This window comes from Protobothrops mucrosquamatus, unplaced genomic scaffold (genome assembly GCF_001527695.2).
Source record: "Protobothrops mucrosquamatus isolate PMUCROS unplaced genomic scaffold, P.Mucros_1.0 scaffold_217, whole genome shotgun sequence".
Classification (NCBI taxonomy): domain Eukaryota; kingdom Metazoa; phylum Chordata; class Lepidosauria; order Squamata; family Viperidae; genus Protobothrops; species Protobothrops mucrosquamatus.
This window is the reverse complement of record NW_015386293.1, coordinates 434,350-450,443: the sequence shown is the minus strand read 5'-3', so window position 1 is coordinate 450,443 and position 16,094 is coordinate 434,350. Positions and strand designations below refer to the sequence as shown.

At 39.7% G+C, this 16,094-nt stretch overlaps 1 protein-coding gene across 1 annotated transcript in view; it reads right to left on the bottom strand.

The window, feature by feature from the left end:
- Positions 1 to 2,746: 2,746 nt before the first annotated feature.
- Positions 2,747 to 16,094, bottom strand: part of CUNHXorf58 (chromosome unknown CXorf58 homolog) — a 34,594-nt gene continuing 21,246 nt past the window's right edge. Inside the window, exons 6-8 of the mRNA XM_015827812.1 lie at positions 14,556 to 14,785; positions 6,361 to 6,502; positions 2,747 to 3,231 (exon numbers count right to left, since the gene is read on the bottom strand). Coding sequence (XP_015683298.1) covers positions 3,085 to 3,231; positions 6,361 to 6,502; positions 14,556 to 14,785 — 519 coding nt within the window. The 3' untranslated portion in view covers positions 2,747 to 3,084. The remainder of the gene's footprint in view (positions 3,232 to 6,360; positions 6,503 to 14,555; positions 14,786 to 16,094) is intronic.

Genomic DNA, 16,094 nt, shown 5'->3' with positions numbered 1-16,094 from the left:
CGGTCTCTTTCTTCAATTTTCCTGCTCTTAGCCATTGCCAGGTCTTGTTATTATCTGCTTTCCCAGCTATTTTTTTTAATGTACTGGCCATGTAGTGCTTTGTCTTCCCATGCCTCTATTCTGTTCTTCATTTGGTCTTTCTTGTAGGCCAGTTTGGTCTCTCCAGTAGTCAGTAAGCCTTCCTGATATACTAATTTCAATGCATCTTCATCATTGTCCTTCAGATATTCTTCCAAAGCCCTTTTTTCTTCTTCAACCATCTGATGTACTTGCAGCATTCCACGTCCACCTATTTGCCTTGGTAGATAAAGTCTGTCAATGTCACTTCATGGATGAAGGGCATGATTCATTGTCATTATTTTTCTGGTCTTCCTATCCATTGTTTTTAGTTCTGCTTGAGTCCAGTCCACTATTCCAGCTGTGTATCTAATGACTGGAATTGCCCAGGTGTTGATTGCCTTCATGGTATTTCCTCCATTGAGTTTGGACTTTAAGATCTTCTTCACTCTCTTGATGTATTCACCTCTAATCTTTTTCTTGACTTCAGTGTGCTTGATGTTGTCAGCTTGAAGGATACCCAAATATTTGTAGTAATCTTCCTCATCCAGACTCTTAATGTTATTTTCGTGGGGCATCTTGATTCCTTCAGTTTTCATTATTTTTCCTTGTTTGATAGTAAGTGTGGCACACTTGTCTAAGCCAAACTCCATTGCAATATCTTGGCTATATATACGGACAGTGTTGAGCAGCAATTCTATTTCAGATGATGTTTTTCCATACAGCTTCAGATTATCCATGTAAAGGAGGTGGGATAGTCTGGCAGATGTTTTTGATGTTTGATAGCCATGTCCTGAGTTATTCAGTATTGTTGACAGAGGAAACAGTGCAATAACAAATAGTAATGGTGATAATGAATCTCCTTAAAATATTCCTCTCTTGATGTTAACCTCTCCCAGTCTCTCACCATTGACCTGCAACTGTGACTTCCATTATGCCATCGATCTTTGCACAAATTTTCTGATGTTTCTACCGACTCCTGTTATTTCTAGGCACTTGATTATCCAGTCATGTGGCAGAGAGTCAAATGCCTTTTTGTAGTCAATCCATGCCACATTCAGGTTGGTCTTCCTTTTCTTGCAGTTTTCCAAGATCATTTTGTCTATTAGGAGTTGATCTTTTGTTCCTCTGCTATTGGGTCGGTTTCCTTTCTGCTCAGGTAGAAAGAGATTGTTTTCAATTAGATGCTGTTGTACTGCATCAGTTACCACACCGGTTAGCAATTTGAAAGTTGTTGGTAAGCAGGTAATTGGCCTGTAGTTGCCTGGTGTTGCCCCTTTTGCTGGATTTTTCATTATTAGATAGGTTTTCCCAATTGTTAGCCACTTTTCAATTTCTCCTCCTTGTAGTATATTGTTGAAATGCTTGGCAATGAATGGATGTATAGCAGTTAGATGTTTCAACCAAAACCCATGCAGTTCATCTTCACCTGGTGCTGACCAATTTTTGATCTTCCTTGCTCTTTTTTCTACCATTTTGTTGTTATTACTAGTTCTTTCATTTCAACTTATTTTATTTGCATCCACCTCTTTTAACCAAGCCACATCCTTGTTGTATTTCTTTGGGTTATCCCATATCTGCTTCCAGAACTGCACTGTTTCTTCCTTGTCAGGTATTGACTGATTCATTGCAGTTTCTCCATTGATGGATTGATAGAAACGTTTCTGATTGGATTGAAATTGGAGGTTCTGCCTATAATTTGCAATTCGAGCTTCATATCTACTGATTTTCCTGGCTATAGCTGTTATTTGTTGCTTTATTATTTCTAGCTTCCTTGATCTTCCTTGTTTCTAAGTGGTATTTCTTGATTAGGTATTCTTTGGTCTTCTTGTTCTTCAGCTTCTTTTCTTTCATCTGTTCTAACTTGCTTGCATGTGATCTTAACTTGCTGATCTTATTTTCTAGTCTAACCTTCAATTTTTCTGGTGCACTGTTTGTTTCTTTTTCTTCTTTGTTGATTTTGCATCCCAGGTATTCAGTTATAACTGCAGCTGTGCTGTACATTAGTTGGTTTGTTTCTTGCAGTGAATTGGTGCTTATACTTGATATTGCAGTATTTGCATCTTTTAATGCTTGTGCTAGCTGTTTCTTTGGAACAAGCTTCAATGCAGGCAGTCTTATTCTGTTGTTTTTGTGCTGTTCTAGATGCTCAGTTATTCTTTGTTTCAATTCTTTTATTTCTTTAGTTAGAGGTTTTTGTTCTTCCTGAGGAAGAGGTGCCTGGTTTCCAAATGAGAACAGTTGTATATCTCTGCTGGATTCCTTCACTGCCAACTCCCTCTGGTTTGCCTCTACATTCTGATTTACTTCTGGCAAGGTTTTGATTTCTTTGCCCTGGGTAAACCTTTGCAGTTCATCCAATTCTGTTTCTGTGAATACTTTATTTCGTATTATAATAATGGTATAGGGTTTCCTGTCTGAGCAAGGGGTTGGACTAGATGACCTCCAAGGTCCCTTCCAACTATTATTATTATTATTATTATTATTATTATTATTATTATTATTATTATTATTATTATTATTATTATTATTATTGATCATCACACAGTCAGCCAGATGTTCAGACTGGATTTGGCATTTTTGTCTACCTATCAAATTCTTACCAAGGACCTGGGATAGACAGATGTGGATATTGACGATATTATTATTATTACTATTATTACTACTACTACTATTATTATTATTATTATTGTTTATATTAATGCATACCGGGAAGCACCTCTTTAGTTACCTTTAGTATTTATCTACCTCTTCCTATTTTCCATCTAGATGCCTCAAGTTATTACTTGCAACAGATGTACATTGGCTACATCACTTTATTCTTCTGACATAATATCACATCTTTCTATCAACAGTAACTTGTTTTGTTAGGAATTTCCTAAAGCCAGAGAATTGTGTATATTCATCTTCTGCCATGGTTATGTCTGCAAAAAGAGCAAAAAACTATAGGGGAAAAACAATTTCAACTGTTGCTGCAACCATGATAGAAATGGTAGAAGCTTAAACAAAAAATTCATTTATCTCTGATTAATCTTCCCAAATATCTTCACTTTGGAGTGATCTGGCCCAATCGTAAAGCATTACTGCTTCTTGCTCCCAGTCTTCATTAGAAAATTGATTTTTGGGCCCTGGATCTCCAGCTGACTGATCACTCAAAGAAGGACTGCTTAAGTCCTAAACAACAAAATATAAAACAGCAAACATTATAATTTGAAAGTGAAATCTAATATTATACATTTTAAACTAAATTCTTGTTTTGCAGAGATTTTTAATACAAATGCAGCTATCTATCTTGAGATTTAGAATATAATTAAATTGTAGTTTTTCAAGATTTCAACCAAAATTAAGCACATTTTTTCTCCTCAGAATTAAGCATTCTTTGAGCAATATATCCTTGAGACAATGTGTATTCTTGGATATAAAATTCATATGGCCACTGCAGCTCTGGAATTAGATTCTTAATGTGCAAGTATTAGATGGGAGTATATTTTGTCTAGTTTAACGAAGAGAAGGACGAGGGGGGACATGATAGCAGTGTTCCAATATCTCAGGGGCTGCCACAAAGAAGAGGGAGTCAAGCTATTTTCCAAAGCACCTGAAGGCAGGACAAGAAGCAACGGGTGGAAGCTAACCAAAGAGAGAAGCAACCTAGAACTAAGGAGAAACTTCCTGACAGTTAGAACAATTAACCAGTGGAACAACCTGCCTCCAGAAGCGGTGAATGCGCCAACACTGGAAGTTTTTAAGAAGAAACTGGACAGCCATTTGTCCGAAATGGTATAGGGTTTCCTGCCTGAGCAGGAGGTTGGACTAGATGACCTCCAAGGTACCTTCCAACTTTATCATCATTATTATTATTATAAAACACTAGAAATAACAAACAGGCACAGTACTGTATGGCCTTCTAACTCCTTTAGCCAGCACTGGTCATATAAGCATCTTTATGTAATAAAACAGATTGCATGTGTGTCTGTGCACATATGTTGCTCGCCCCTTGTGTTATAGCTGTTATGCTAGAGCAGGGGTAGGCAACCTTGGCTCTTTTATGACTCGTGGACTTCACATCCCAGAATTCCTGAGCCAGCATGGCTCAGCTTGGAAACTCTCCCTTTCCCCTCAGCATGGCTGGCTCAGGAATTCTGGGAGTTGAAGTCCATGAGTCATAAAAGAACCAAGGTTGCCTACCCCTGCACTAGAGGGTATATAGAGTGAGTTTCATATGGCTCACATGATTAGAAGGAAAAGACAGGTAATAGTTGGCTTAAAATGGAGCTGTGAGCAATATTCTGAACCACTGCCCAACTTTTCTCACAGACAGCTTCTCTTATCTCTTGACTACTAATTGTCCTTGGGTGCCCTGAGAAGATGTTGTCAAAGACTTTTTGAAAATTGAAGAACAGAATATCATCCAGATGCCTGCTGACACTTTCAAAAAAACTAGATTGGTGAGACAGGGTTTTCTTTTGATTACCAGTTATACTGATTTCATAGGAGCAGATGTTCAGGTAACCAATTTATAATTTCCTGGATATTTCTTTGGAGCCTTTTTTAAAATTGGTGTCAGTGTCAGCTTAACTATTTTCCAGTTATTTGTAATGCAGAAAGCTATTGCCAAGTACATAATGTTCTCCATACATGAGATATATCCTGGGATACACTTCACTTGGAATCTGAAAAAAATCTATTTTAAATCATTTTAATTTACAACATAAAAAATGCTGCATAATAAATTGTTAATGTCCTGCATTGTTATTGCTTCCAAAATGTCTTTGGACCAAATGGATCCCATAAACCTTAGAAAAAAAATAACGTTACCCCAGCTGAAACAATTTTGTCTGAAATTATGGCCGCTTTTCCAGGAAAAGGAATTGGGGAGTATCATAGGTAGAGATTATACTGTGTGCACAATTATTAGGCAAGTGAGTATTTTGACCATATTATCATTTTCATGCATATTTTCCACCTCCAAGCTGTATAAACTTGAATGCTTAGTGGATATAAGCATATCAGATGATGTGTATTTATGTAACGAGGGAGGGTGCGGCCTAAGGAGATCAACACCCTATATCGAGGTGTGCATAATTATTAAGTAGCTTCTTTTCCTTAGGCAAAATGGGCCAAAAAAGAGATTTAACTCACTCTGAATAGTCAAAAATTGTAAAGTCTTTCAGAGGGATGCAGCACTCTTGAAATTGCTAAGATATTGGGGTGTGATTACAGAACCATCAAATGTTTTGTTGCAAATAGTTAACAGGGTCTCAAGAAATGTGTTGAGAAAAAAAGATGCACATTAATTGCCAAAGATTTGAGAAGAATCAAACGTGAAGCTGCTAGGAACCCATTATCCTCCAGTGCTGTCATATTCCAGAACTGCAACCTACCTGCAGTGCCCAGAAGTACAAGGTGTTCAGTGCTCAGAGACATGGCCAAGGTAAGGTAGGCTGACAGTAGGTTGGGAGTTCATTTTGAATCCATCTTCTACCTGAAAAGGTCCAGCTAGCTCATCTTTAATAGTACCATCCCATACCAGTGCCCCACCTCCACCTTGCTGGCGTCTTGAGTCGAAGTGGAGCTCTGTGCTCTATGCCTGTTACTGATCCAGCCATGGGCCCATCCATCTGGTCTGTCAAGAGTCACTCTCATCCATAAAACGCTTGAAAAACCTGTCTTCAGATATTTCTTGGTCTAGTCTTGCCATTTCAACTTATGTGTTTTGTTCAATGGTGGTCGGGTTTCAGCCTTCCTTAACTTGCCATGTCTCTGAGCACTGAACACCTTGTACTTCTGGACACTCCACGTAGGTTGCAGTTCTGAAATATGACAGCACTGGAGGATAATGGGTTCCTGGTAGCTTCACATTTGATTCTTTTCAAATCTTTGGCAGTTATAGGAATCCTTGGCCAAATTGTGTACTTCACTGGACCACAATGGTTTTGGAAGGTGGAAATTATTTTCTAATAATTTGATTTATAACATGTTCAAATCATGTAATCACAACATTCATTGGCCAGCAAAGTGCCCCCCTTAAGAAGATTTTTTTTAGCAGGTTGGATAATTACAGAAAACAATTAGTCACAGCAGTTGTTTTATTCTCTTTTTTCAGGTGTGGGTTTCATATAAAAATATGTCATCCATATATAGTACAATTAAACTATATCCTGCCATTTGAACTCTCTACTAAAAGTACAGTTTTCAAAAACCTGGTATTTGATTAAATCTCTTTAAAACATATTGATAGACTTCTAATGATCTAGCAGTACTAGTCTAAATACCAAATATTCCATGTGCTTTATCCTTGCTTACCTCTTCTTTCACAGCTTTATAAACTTTCTTCATTTTTGCAATCTTCTGTCTAGCCTGATAAGAGCGGCGTTGTGACATTCTCTGGGCTGCTTTTTGTTCTTGTCTTGATAGGGAAGTAGTTATGAAACCAGGTGACATAGACCTAGAAAAGAACTGGTGTTCTGAACATTATTTTCACAGTTCCTATAGTACAAATGCTATTATGAATATGAAATGTCATTAAATATTAACATAAATACTGTGAAAACTACTATTTTTGTGCTCTGAAGCAGAGATGTATATAGCAACAGTTATTGGCTTAACAGTCATTGGCTCATACCAGCCCTCTTTACACACCTGCAGTGCACATAAAAAGGGAGTAACCACAGTCACAAAATTGCACATGTTTTGAAGCTAAATTAATATCACTACAGATTCTTCTGGAAGATCATGTTGCTAACCTATTTTTTCTTCCTATTAAGGAACATGTGCAAATTTACATTGCTATTACTTTCTTGTCTCTCACTTCTGGAAAGTAGTGATTTAAGTGAATTCTACTGTATATATCTTTTCAGAAGTAGAAATATTAAAGTTTCTAATAATATCCAAGGCACTATTTTTTTCCAAATGATACCTGTAAATTGGGGGATGACACAACTGATGAAAATAAAGAAATGGGAAAGAAATGCAAATATCTATGTATACCTGAAAACCACGGATGCCTTAAAAATAATCTCTGAAGCTTAGTTGCTATTTAGGTTATCTTTTAATTTAAGATTACATGGCCACCCAATTTGCAAATACTGTATGCGACTTCGGACAATGTACAGTCATAAAAAAAATCACAGTGTAAAAATATCATAAATCTAACAATGAAAACAAATAACACAATTGGACATATAGTCAATCTCTCAGGATAAAGCCACCTAACATTCTGGTCTCAAAGTCTGAAAGAATATCCAGGTCTTCAAGGCCTTCTTAAAGACTAACATGATTGAGACCAGTTCAAATATTAAAGAGGAGATCATTCCATTGGGCTGGTGCCACAAATGAAAAGGAATTCTGGTTCTGTCAGAAGGCATTATTTTAAAATTAGGGAGCTGCAGCATACCCACTCTGTTGCAATGTTTGGGATGCATGCCATTAAGGACTTTAAAGATCATGACTCAGTACTTTGAATTGCACTTGGAAGCTTACTGGGAACCAAGGCAGCTTGCAAAGGAGAGGGATCCACTACACTGATGCATTAAGGCAGGGCTTTTCAACCTTTTCATAGATTGTACCACTTTTAGGACATGACAATATTCAAATACCACCAGTGCTTAGCAAGGTGTCAAAAACTTGATGACTAAAAAAAAAAGGTGGGGGGATTTTGGGCTTTACTGGTTAGATTCATTTGTTGTTATAGAAATGGCTAGTTTATATTATAGAAAAGTAAAAAGTTGAGGTTTAATGTTAATGCTTCCTTCCTACTGCAACAGTAGAACTCATAAGGCAATGCCTTTTCTTTTCTTTTCTTTTTCCCTTCTCCCCCTCACTTTTTCTCCTTTTTCCTCCCCACTGTATCTACTATTTGTTTTTGTATTTTTGTATTTTATTCTATAATCTAATAAAATGTTATAAAAGGAATGAAAAAAAGGGAAAAAAGTACCGGTTTTAATTTCTTTGATGGCAGTTCCTTTGCTGAATCACCTTACCTTTGCACTGACAAATGTATGATGAATTAATATATTTATTAATATGCACTACTACCTCCCTCTCCTCTCTCATTCTCTCACCCTTCACTTGCAAAAGCCCCTCACTCTCTCTCACACACACTTCCCCCCAAAAGCCTTTCTGCTCTGCCTCACATACCTCCCCAAAAGCCTTTCCTCTCTGCCTCTCACACACACTTCCCCCAAAAGCGTTTCCCTCTGCTTCTCATACACACAGACCTCCCCAAAAGCCTTTCCTCTCTGCCTCACACAGACACACACCTCCCCAAAAGCCTTTCCTCTCTGCCTACACACACGGACACCTCCCCAAAAGCCTTTCCTCTCTGCCTCACACATACACACTTCCCCCAAAAGCCTTTCTTCTCTGCCTCTCATACATACACACCTTCCCAAAAGCCTTTCCTCTCTGCCTCTCTCACACACATTTCCCCCCAAAGCCTTTCCTCTCTGCCTCTCATACACAGACCTCCCCAAAAGCCTTTCCTCTCTGCCTCACACACACACATTTCCCCCCAAAAGCCTTTCCTCTCTGCCTCTCACACACACATTTCCCCCCAAAAGCCTTTCCTCTCTGCCTCTCACACACACACTCGTCCCAAAAAGCCTTTCCTCTCTACCTCACACAAACACACTTCCCCCAAAAGGCCTTTCCTCTCTCTCTCTCTTACCGCTTCTCTGAAAAGCCCTTTCTCTTCTGACTCTTTCTCTGACATCTTTTTTTCCCTCTCTCCCTCTCCTGCCAAAACTGTCTCCTTTTATATCCCTTCTTTTCTCCGCCCTCCTCCTCCTTTCTCTTCCGAGTGTGCCGGAAGTGCCAATCCTGGGGCGTTTGTCTCACCCCAGCAGCTCCTGATGACTCTCTCACAGCAAGTCCTACACTGTGCCACTTTAGTCCGTTCCCTCCCCCCGCTACCCTTGGCTAGGCTAGGCAGGGTCGCATACCACCTGCCAGGTGCCAATGTACCACCTGTGGTATGCATACCACTGGTTGAAAAGCCCTGCATTAAGATGTATCCATGACCCCTGCACTATTAGATTCTGGAGCAGCCGCATCTTCCAGATTGTTTTTAAGGGCACCCTCATGCAATAATCCAAGATACGGAAGAAGTAACTACAGTCTAAGTGATGTTGAACAGATTGTCCCAGTCCACGAATGGTTGCACTACTGTACATGTAGTTATGCATATAGTTTTGAGTTTCTCTCAAAAGAAACCAGCATGGCTGCATAAAGAACTCTCGGATAAATTGCAAGATAAAAAGGATAAGTATAGAAAGTGGAAAGAGGGGCACATACAGTAACTAAGTCAGAATATCAGCAAAAAGCCTCTTTCAACATGTAAAAAACAAGAAAAAAGTGAAGGAAATTATTGGTCCATTAGTGGGTGAAAGTGGCAAGAAGGTGACAAGCAACAGGGAGAAAGCAGAACTATTTAACTCGTTTTTTGCATCTGTCTTTACACAAAGGGAAAAAACAGACCAACCTACCAAAAATAGTGCATAAAAAACAGAATAGAAACGCAAGTTAAGATAGGCAAGAAAACGGTAAGTGAGCACCTCTCCAGCCTAGACGAGTTCAAATCACCGGGACCAGCTGGATTACATCCCCAGGGTTCTCAAGGAACTGGCAGATGTGATCTCAGAACCATTGAACTATATTTTTCAAAGATCCTGGAGCACTGGGGAACTACCAGAGGACTGGAAAAGAGATGATGTAGTTCCCATCTTCAAAAAAGGGGAAAAATGGACCCAGGAAATTACAGACCTATCAGTGCTGCAGCTGCCAAAAAGGCCAATACAGTGCATTAACAGAGGGATAGAATCAAGATCACGTGAAGTATTAATACCACTTTACAATGCTTTGGTAAGGCTACACTTGGAATACTGCATCCAGTTTTGGTCACCACGATGTAAAAAAGATGTTGAGACTTTAGAAAGAGTACAGAGAAGAGCAACAAAGATGATTAGGGGACTAGAGGCTAAAACATATAAGGAACGGCTGCTGGAATTGGGTATGTCTAGTTTAATGAAGAGAAGGACAAGGGGTGACATGATAGCAGTCTTCCAATATCTCAGGGGCTGCCACAAAGAAGAGGGAGTCAAGCTATTTTCCAAGGCGCCTGAAGGCAGGACAAGAAGCAACGGATGGAAATTAATCAAGGAGAAAAGCAACCTAGAACTAAGGTGAAACTTCCTGACAGTTAGAACAATTAACCAGTGGAACAACCTGCCTCCAGAAGTGGTGAATGCTCCAACACTGGAAGTTTTTAAGAAGAGACTGGACAGCCATTTGTCTGAAATGGTATAGGGTTTCCTGCCTGAGAAGGGGGTTGGACTAGATGACCTCCAAGATGTCTTTCAACTTTTTTTATTATTATTATTATTATTATTATTATTATTATTATTGTTGTTGTTGTTGTTGTTGTTGTTGTTGTTGTTGTTGTTATTTCTTGGCCATAGCTTCCACTTACTCATTGGATGGAAGCCATGAGTCCAAGACAACCCCCAATACTATGGTTGATGGTATTAAAAGCTGCTGAGAGGTCAAGAAGGATGGATGCATTACTTCCATCCCCTGCCTTCCATAGGCAAGCAACAAACGTGACCAATGCTGTCTCATACCATGTCCTGTTCTGAGTCTAGACTGAAAGGGGAGAGGGATTCTTTGCCCGCTGAATGTGTATCTTTTTTCAGTTTCTTTCCCTTTTTCTTTCTCTATCCAGTTACTGCTTCCCTCTGTCTCACCTCCATCCAAGTGTGTTCTCATTCCTTTCCCTCACCTATTCTTACTCCATTTGCTGGTATGCTTTTTTCCTTATTTTTTTTTACTGTTCCTGATGGAAGAGGAAGGGGAATGCATGCATGATATGTTTCTATGTGCAAGAGAGATTTATGTATGAATGAAACAATAATTGGTACATGCAGATCAGTATGAATTATTGCTTAAATGGGGCTATTTTACAGGAATTTGGTATTTTAATGAATAGTTACTAATACAATCATCTCTGCTTTTGGGGAGCCATCTTCCTTTTGAATAAATACAATACTATTGTATAAATAAAAACAATACTGGTTTTTTTTATGTCTGCGGATCAGCTATGGTTTAAATATAATATCTGAAAGGCTGAAAAGTAGTCTAGAAAAAGTCTACTCCACGGATCTGGTATTTTCTGGTAGTCTCCCATTCAAGTACTAACCTAGCCTAACTCTCTTTAGCTTGAGATGAACCAACGTCAAATCTGTGTTATCACATCTACTCTAATATTCATAGTATAATATCATAATTAAAATAATGGACAAATGTGCAAACCGAATATTCCTACAGCAACCTGTAAAACTATATTGCCCCCCTTTTGTAGTACTAAGAAGACATTAAGATGGCATTAGGATGATGCTACTAAACCACCCTTTACCTCTTCTAATCTGTCATAAACAACCATGACCCCTGGCTGAACCAATACCGTGCTCCATTTCAGAATTCTGAACAGCTTATAGAAAGGGATATTCACAAGTTTCTTGGGAAAAGGATTCAAGTCCTAAGAGGAAATGTGCCAATTATTTTAGATGAGAACATTTGTATAATTGCATTCAATAACAATGGAAATTTTATTAAACTGACAAGAGAAAATCATTTGGATAAGGCAAAATGGATAACATGTTTAAAATATAATGGGATGATATGACTGGCAGCCCAGTTAGAAAGAGCAATGTAATGGGAAACATGAATAATCTTTAGCACTTGTCAGACATTGCATCAATATTTGCCAATAAAATAACAGGGCTAGTCCTTATTGCATTGAAGTTTTTTAAATACCAAGAAGCCACATTTCTACCACCTGAACATTATCCATTTTCCATATGGGAGACAATGCTACAACCTTGGAATATGGTTATTTATCAGTAAACCTTTAACAATAGTTTAGATCAGGGGTCCCCAACCCCCAGTCCGTGGACTAGTACCAGGCCAGCATCCAGTCCACACAAGGCCAGCAGAGTAAGTCTGGTCTAGAGGAATACTGTTCCACAGGGCCATGACAGAAAAGGCTTTCTTCCTGGCCAACACCAGATGACACCCCTGAGATGACAGGACCCAGAGCATGCCTCTGCTAGATCTAACAGGATGGAAAGATAAAACCAGGAAGAGACAATCTCATAAGTATCCCAGCCCCAAGCCTTAAAGATAACTTCCAGCACCTCAAACATGGAAAGCCATTGGTACAGAATGTTATTTCATCTAAACCAGAGGTCCCCAACCTTTTGGGCACCAGGGACTGGTTCTGTGGAGGTTTTTCCACAGACCGGAAGGTGCGTGGTTTTCTGTGCTGCCTGCATCCCGTGGATGGGGCTTTGCTTGTTTGTGTGGACCGGTTGCTGGCATGCCGCGGCCCGGTACTGGTCCACGGACCAGGGGTTGGTGACCCCTGGTTTATACAACCAAGGATTGTATTAGCTGTTTTGGCTGCTGCCACACACTGCTGGCTCATGTTTAAGTGATCGTCCACTAGGACTCCAAGATCCCTCTCAGAGTTACTGTTTTTGAGCCAGTTTCCTCTAATCTGTACTTGTACCTTTGGTTTTTCCTGCCTAAGTGTAAAACCTTGCTTTTCTCTACATTAAATTTCATGTTGTTGGAGAGGACCCATCATTCAAGACTGTCAAGATTTTTTTGGATCCTGAGCTTCCATTGGCTATTTTTGCCAGGTTAATGTCATCTGCAAGTTTGATGAGTTCCCCTTCTATTACCTCATCTAAGTCATTTATGAAGATATTGAAGAGTACTGGACCTAAGACAGAACCTTGTGGTACCCCACTGCTCACTTCCCTCCATTTAGATGTAATACCATTAAGGAGTACTCATTGAGTATGGTTTGTCAGCCACTTACAAATCCATCTAGTGGTAATGCTGTCTATCCCACATTTTTCTAGTTTACTAAGAAGTAGGTTGTGGTGTACTTTGTCCAATGCTTTGCTGTAGTCCAAATATACTATGTCCACAGCATTTCACTGGTCTACTAATTTAGTCACAGAATGTACCCCTGGTGGCCCACGGAAGCATCCCTTGGCCTCCTTTCTGGATACCAGCAGCCCGGAAAAGGCCTCCAACGCCGGGATCAGGCCTCTGGAGGTCCGAGAAGCATCACCTGGCCTTCTTTTGGGGTGGCAGTGGCCCAGATTGGGCCTCCAGAGGTTCACCTGGATTCCTTTCTGGTTGGCAGCAGCCCGGAAAAGGCCTCAAACATCCGGATCGGGCCTCCAGAGGTCCACGGAAGCATCCCCCGGACTCCTTTTCAGGTGGAAACAGCCTAGAAAAGGCCTCTGATGCCCAGAACAGGCCTCCATAGGCATGCGGAAGCCTCCCCTACTTCAGTTCCATTCTCTGATGCAGAGAACCGAGGCCTAAAGTATCATGAGATCATGCGAGATCAGTAGCGTGAGATCTCACGCCACTGATCTCTTGCGTTACTTTAGGCCTCCATTTTCTGCGAATACACTGAAGGCCTGGAGCAGCCAAGAAAGTGAGTATCAAAGGCCTACTCCCTAGGGAGACCCAGGGCAGGGGGGGAAGGAATAGCCAGTGTGAATGTTGCAGTACCACTGCGGTCGTTCGTAAGGGTGAACAACTGCTGTGGTGAGGCAACATTCGTAATTTCAGGACCTTTTTGTAAACTCTAGGGGGCATAACTTTGAACATTTGCTAAGGGAACACTCATAACTCGGGGATTACCTGGACCTCCGTAGATTGACTGCCTGGTCTGCAGACTATAGTTTCTGTTCGCCAAAGAACTGAGTCACCTATCACAATATTCACCTTTTTTCCCTAGGGAAGTCTGGAATACTTTTCTTTCTGTCACAGGAATGCAGTGTTGTGCCTTTTTTAAAGAAACTATTGATGAATGCTCTTTTGTGAGTGTCTGTATATTTTCTTCCAGGGGGAGGCTATGAAAGCGATTGTTCAGTTCCAGAGAGGCTTCATTGGAGTGGGCTAGGGTAAATAGTAGGGGCTTTGCTCTTGGTTATTGTTTTCTTCTAAAAGTGACATGTTTCCATTGGTCTTTAGGTACATATGTAGGCTCATTTTTTAGGGAAGCTGTTTATTCCCTATTGTGTTCAATTTGGGTGTATCAGTTTTCTTCTTTATGTTCATGTATTTTTTAGAAGCTGTTTGCTCTCTATTGTGTCTTTTGGTATATGGTTGTTTTTTTTACCACTGCAATTTTTCTTGTTTACAATTTATTTATAATTTCATTATATTGTTTTTATCCTGTTTTTATAGCCACCCAAATAATATATTTGAGATGGACAGCCATATTAAAGAAAGAAATAACATTAGTGGGTTAGGTTTAAGAAATTGCAGTGTTTGGGATTATATTGTAGTTACAAATAGGAACTTTTCTTCTCTTGGCAATAATTCTTATCTGTCTTTTAACAAATAAAAGTAAAAGGGAAGAAAGACATTCCAAAGAAAGTTAGTAATCAAATGTGGCAACAATTGACATTATTTACCTAATTTGACAAACAGCCAAGATTTGAGCACGACATGTCTCTTCATTCTGTGGTTTCAGCAACAGAAATGGAAGTTCGGCTCTAAGTCTAGCAGACAGCTTCCCAGACTGTACATAATCCATGATGTCATACACTATCATTGCTCTAGGCCAATTTTCCAATGTCAGCCTTCTCCAATAATTATGTCTGCCACCATAATATGCTGGAGTTTCATCCATATGACTGGCATACTAGAAAGCCATAAAGAAACAACATTTATGAAATGTTAATTATAATTCAATTAAGTTTGGGTAGCTTAATTATAGATTTATTTTATTCATTTTTTAAATTTATATCGCTGCCCATCTCACTTACATTTGATTCTCGGTGGCATGTATAGTTAAACGTAAGTAAAACCATGATCTTCTACCATTAAAAACAATTAACACTTAAAACCTACATTTAAAATACAATAATAAAAAGATAGAGGAGAATGCACTTTGGCAATATAACCATTTAACAGGCTCCATGAGATCCCAAAGCCTGATGCACATCCATGTTTTAAGGACTCTTCTGTAGGCCAGAAACGTTGGGGGCAATCTCACCTCGGGTGGGAGGAAATGATGTATCAAAAGGTGGGTACAACAGCAGCAAAGACTCTCTTTCTGGCTCCTGCTAAACAAAGCTCCTTGACCAACGGGATCCACAACATGCCCTTCTGCTGGACCTGATGGGATGGGTAGATGTAATTGGGGAGAGGTGGCCCCCTCAAATAACCTAGTCCTACATGATATAGGGCTTTACAAGTCATACCAGCATCATGAATTGGGCTTGGAAGCAAACCGGCAGCCAGTGGATCTTGCAGAGAAAAGGTGCAATCTGTACAAGTTGAAGCTTTCAGACACTCTTCAAGGGTAGCCCCATGTAAAGCACATTTAGTAATCCATTTGAAAGGAGACTAGGCCATGAGTGACTGAGAGTAGGGCTTCCCAATACAGGAGTGGGTGCAACTGGTGCTTAACATGAAGCTGTGCAAAGGGGTTACTGGCCATTACTGACACCTGTTTTTTTGAGCAGGCGTTGTGAGTCCAGAAGGACTCCCAGATTCTGCACCAGGTCTATTTAGGATAGTGCAATCCCATCCATCATCAAATACAGTAAATCCTCAGATAGAGAAGTTGCCAAAGCCACTTAGTCATTTCAGGGTTCAGTTGAAGTCTTTTGTTCCAGATCTCCACAGATTCAAGGCAACAAAAGAAGACATGAATAGAATCACTTAGTTCACTAGGCATGGAAATATATAACTAGGTATCATCAACACACTGACATTATGAACCTCATGCTGACCCCACGCTGATAGATGATTTCATATAGATGTTAAACAGGAATAGGAAAGTACAGAGTATCTGATTTTTTAATGCTGTGCTTCAATGGTTAGATGGCCTAGACCAGGGGTAGCTCTTGAAGATGTGTCAGGGTTGGCTCTCTCAGCAGATTAGCAGGTAGAGACCCATTTGTGAATTCTCCCTTAATAATATCCCTCAATAATTTTGATAAATC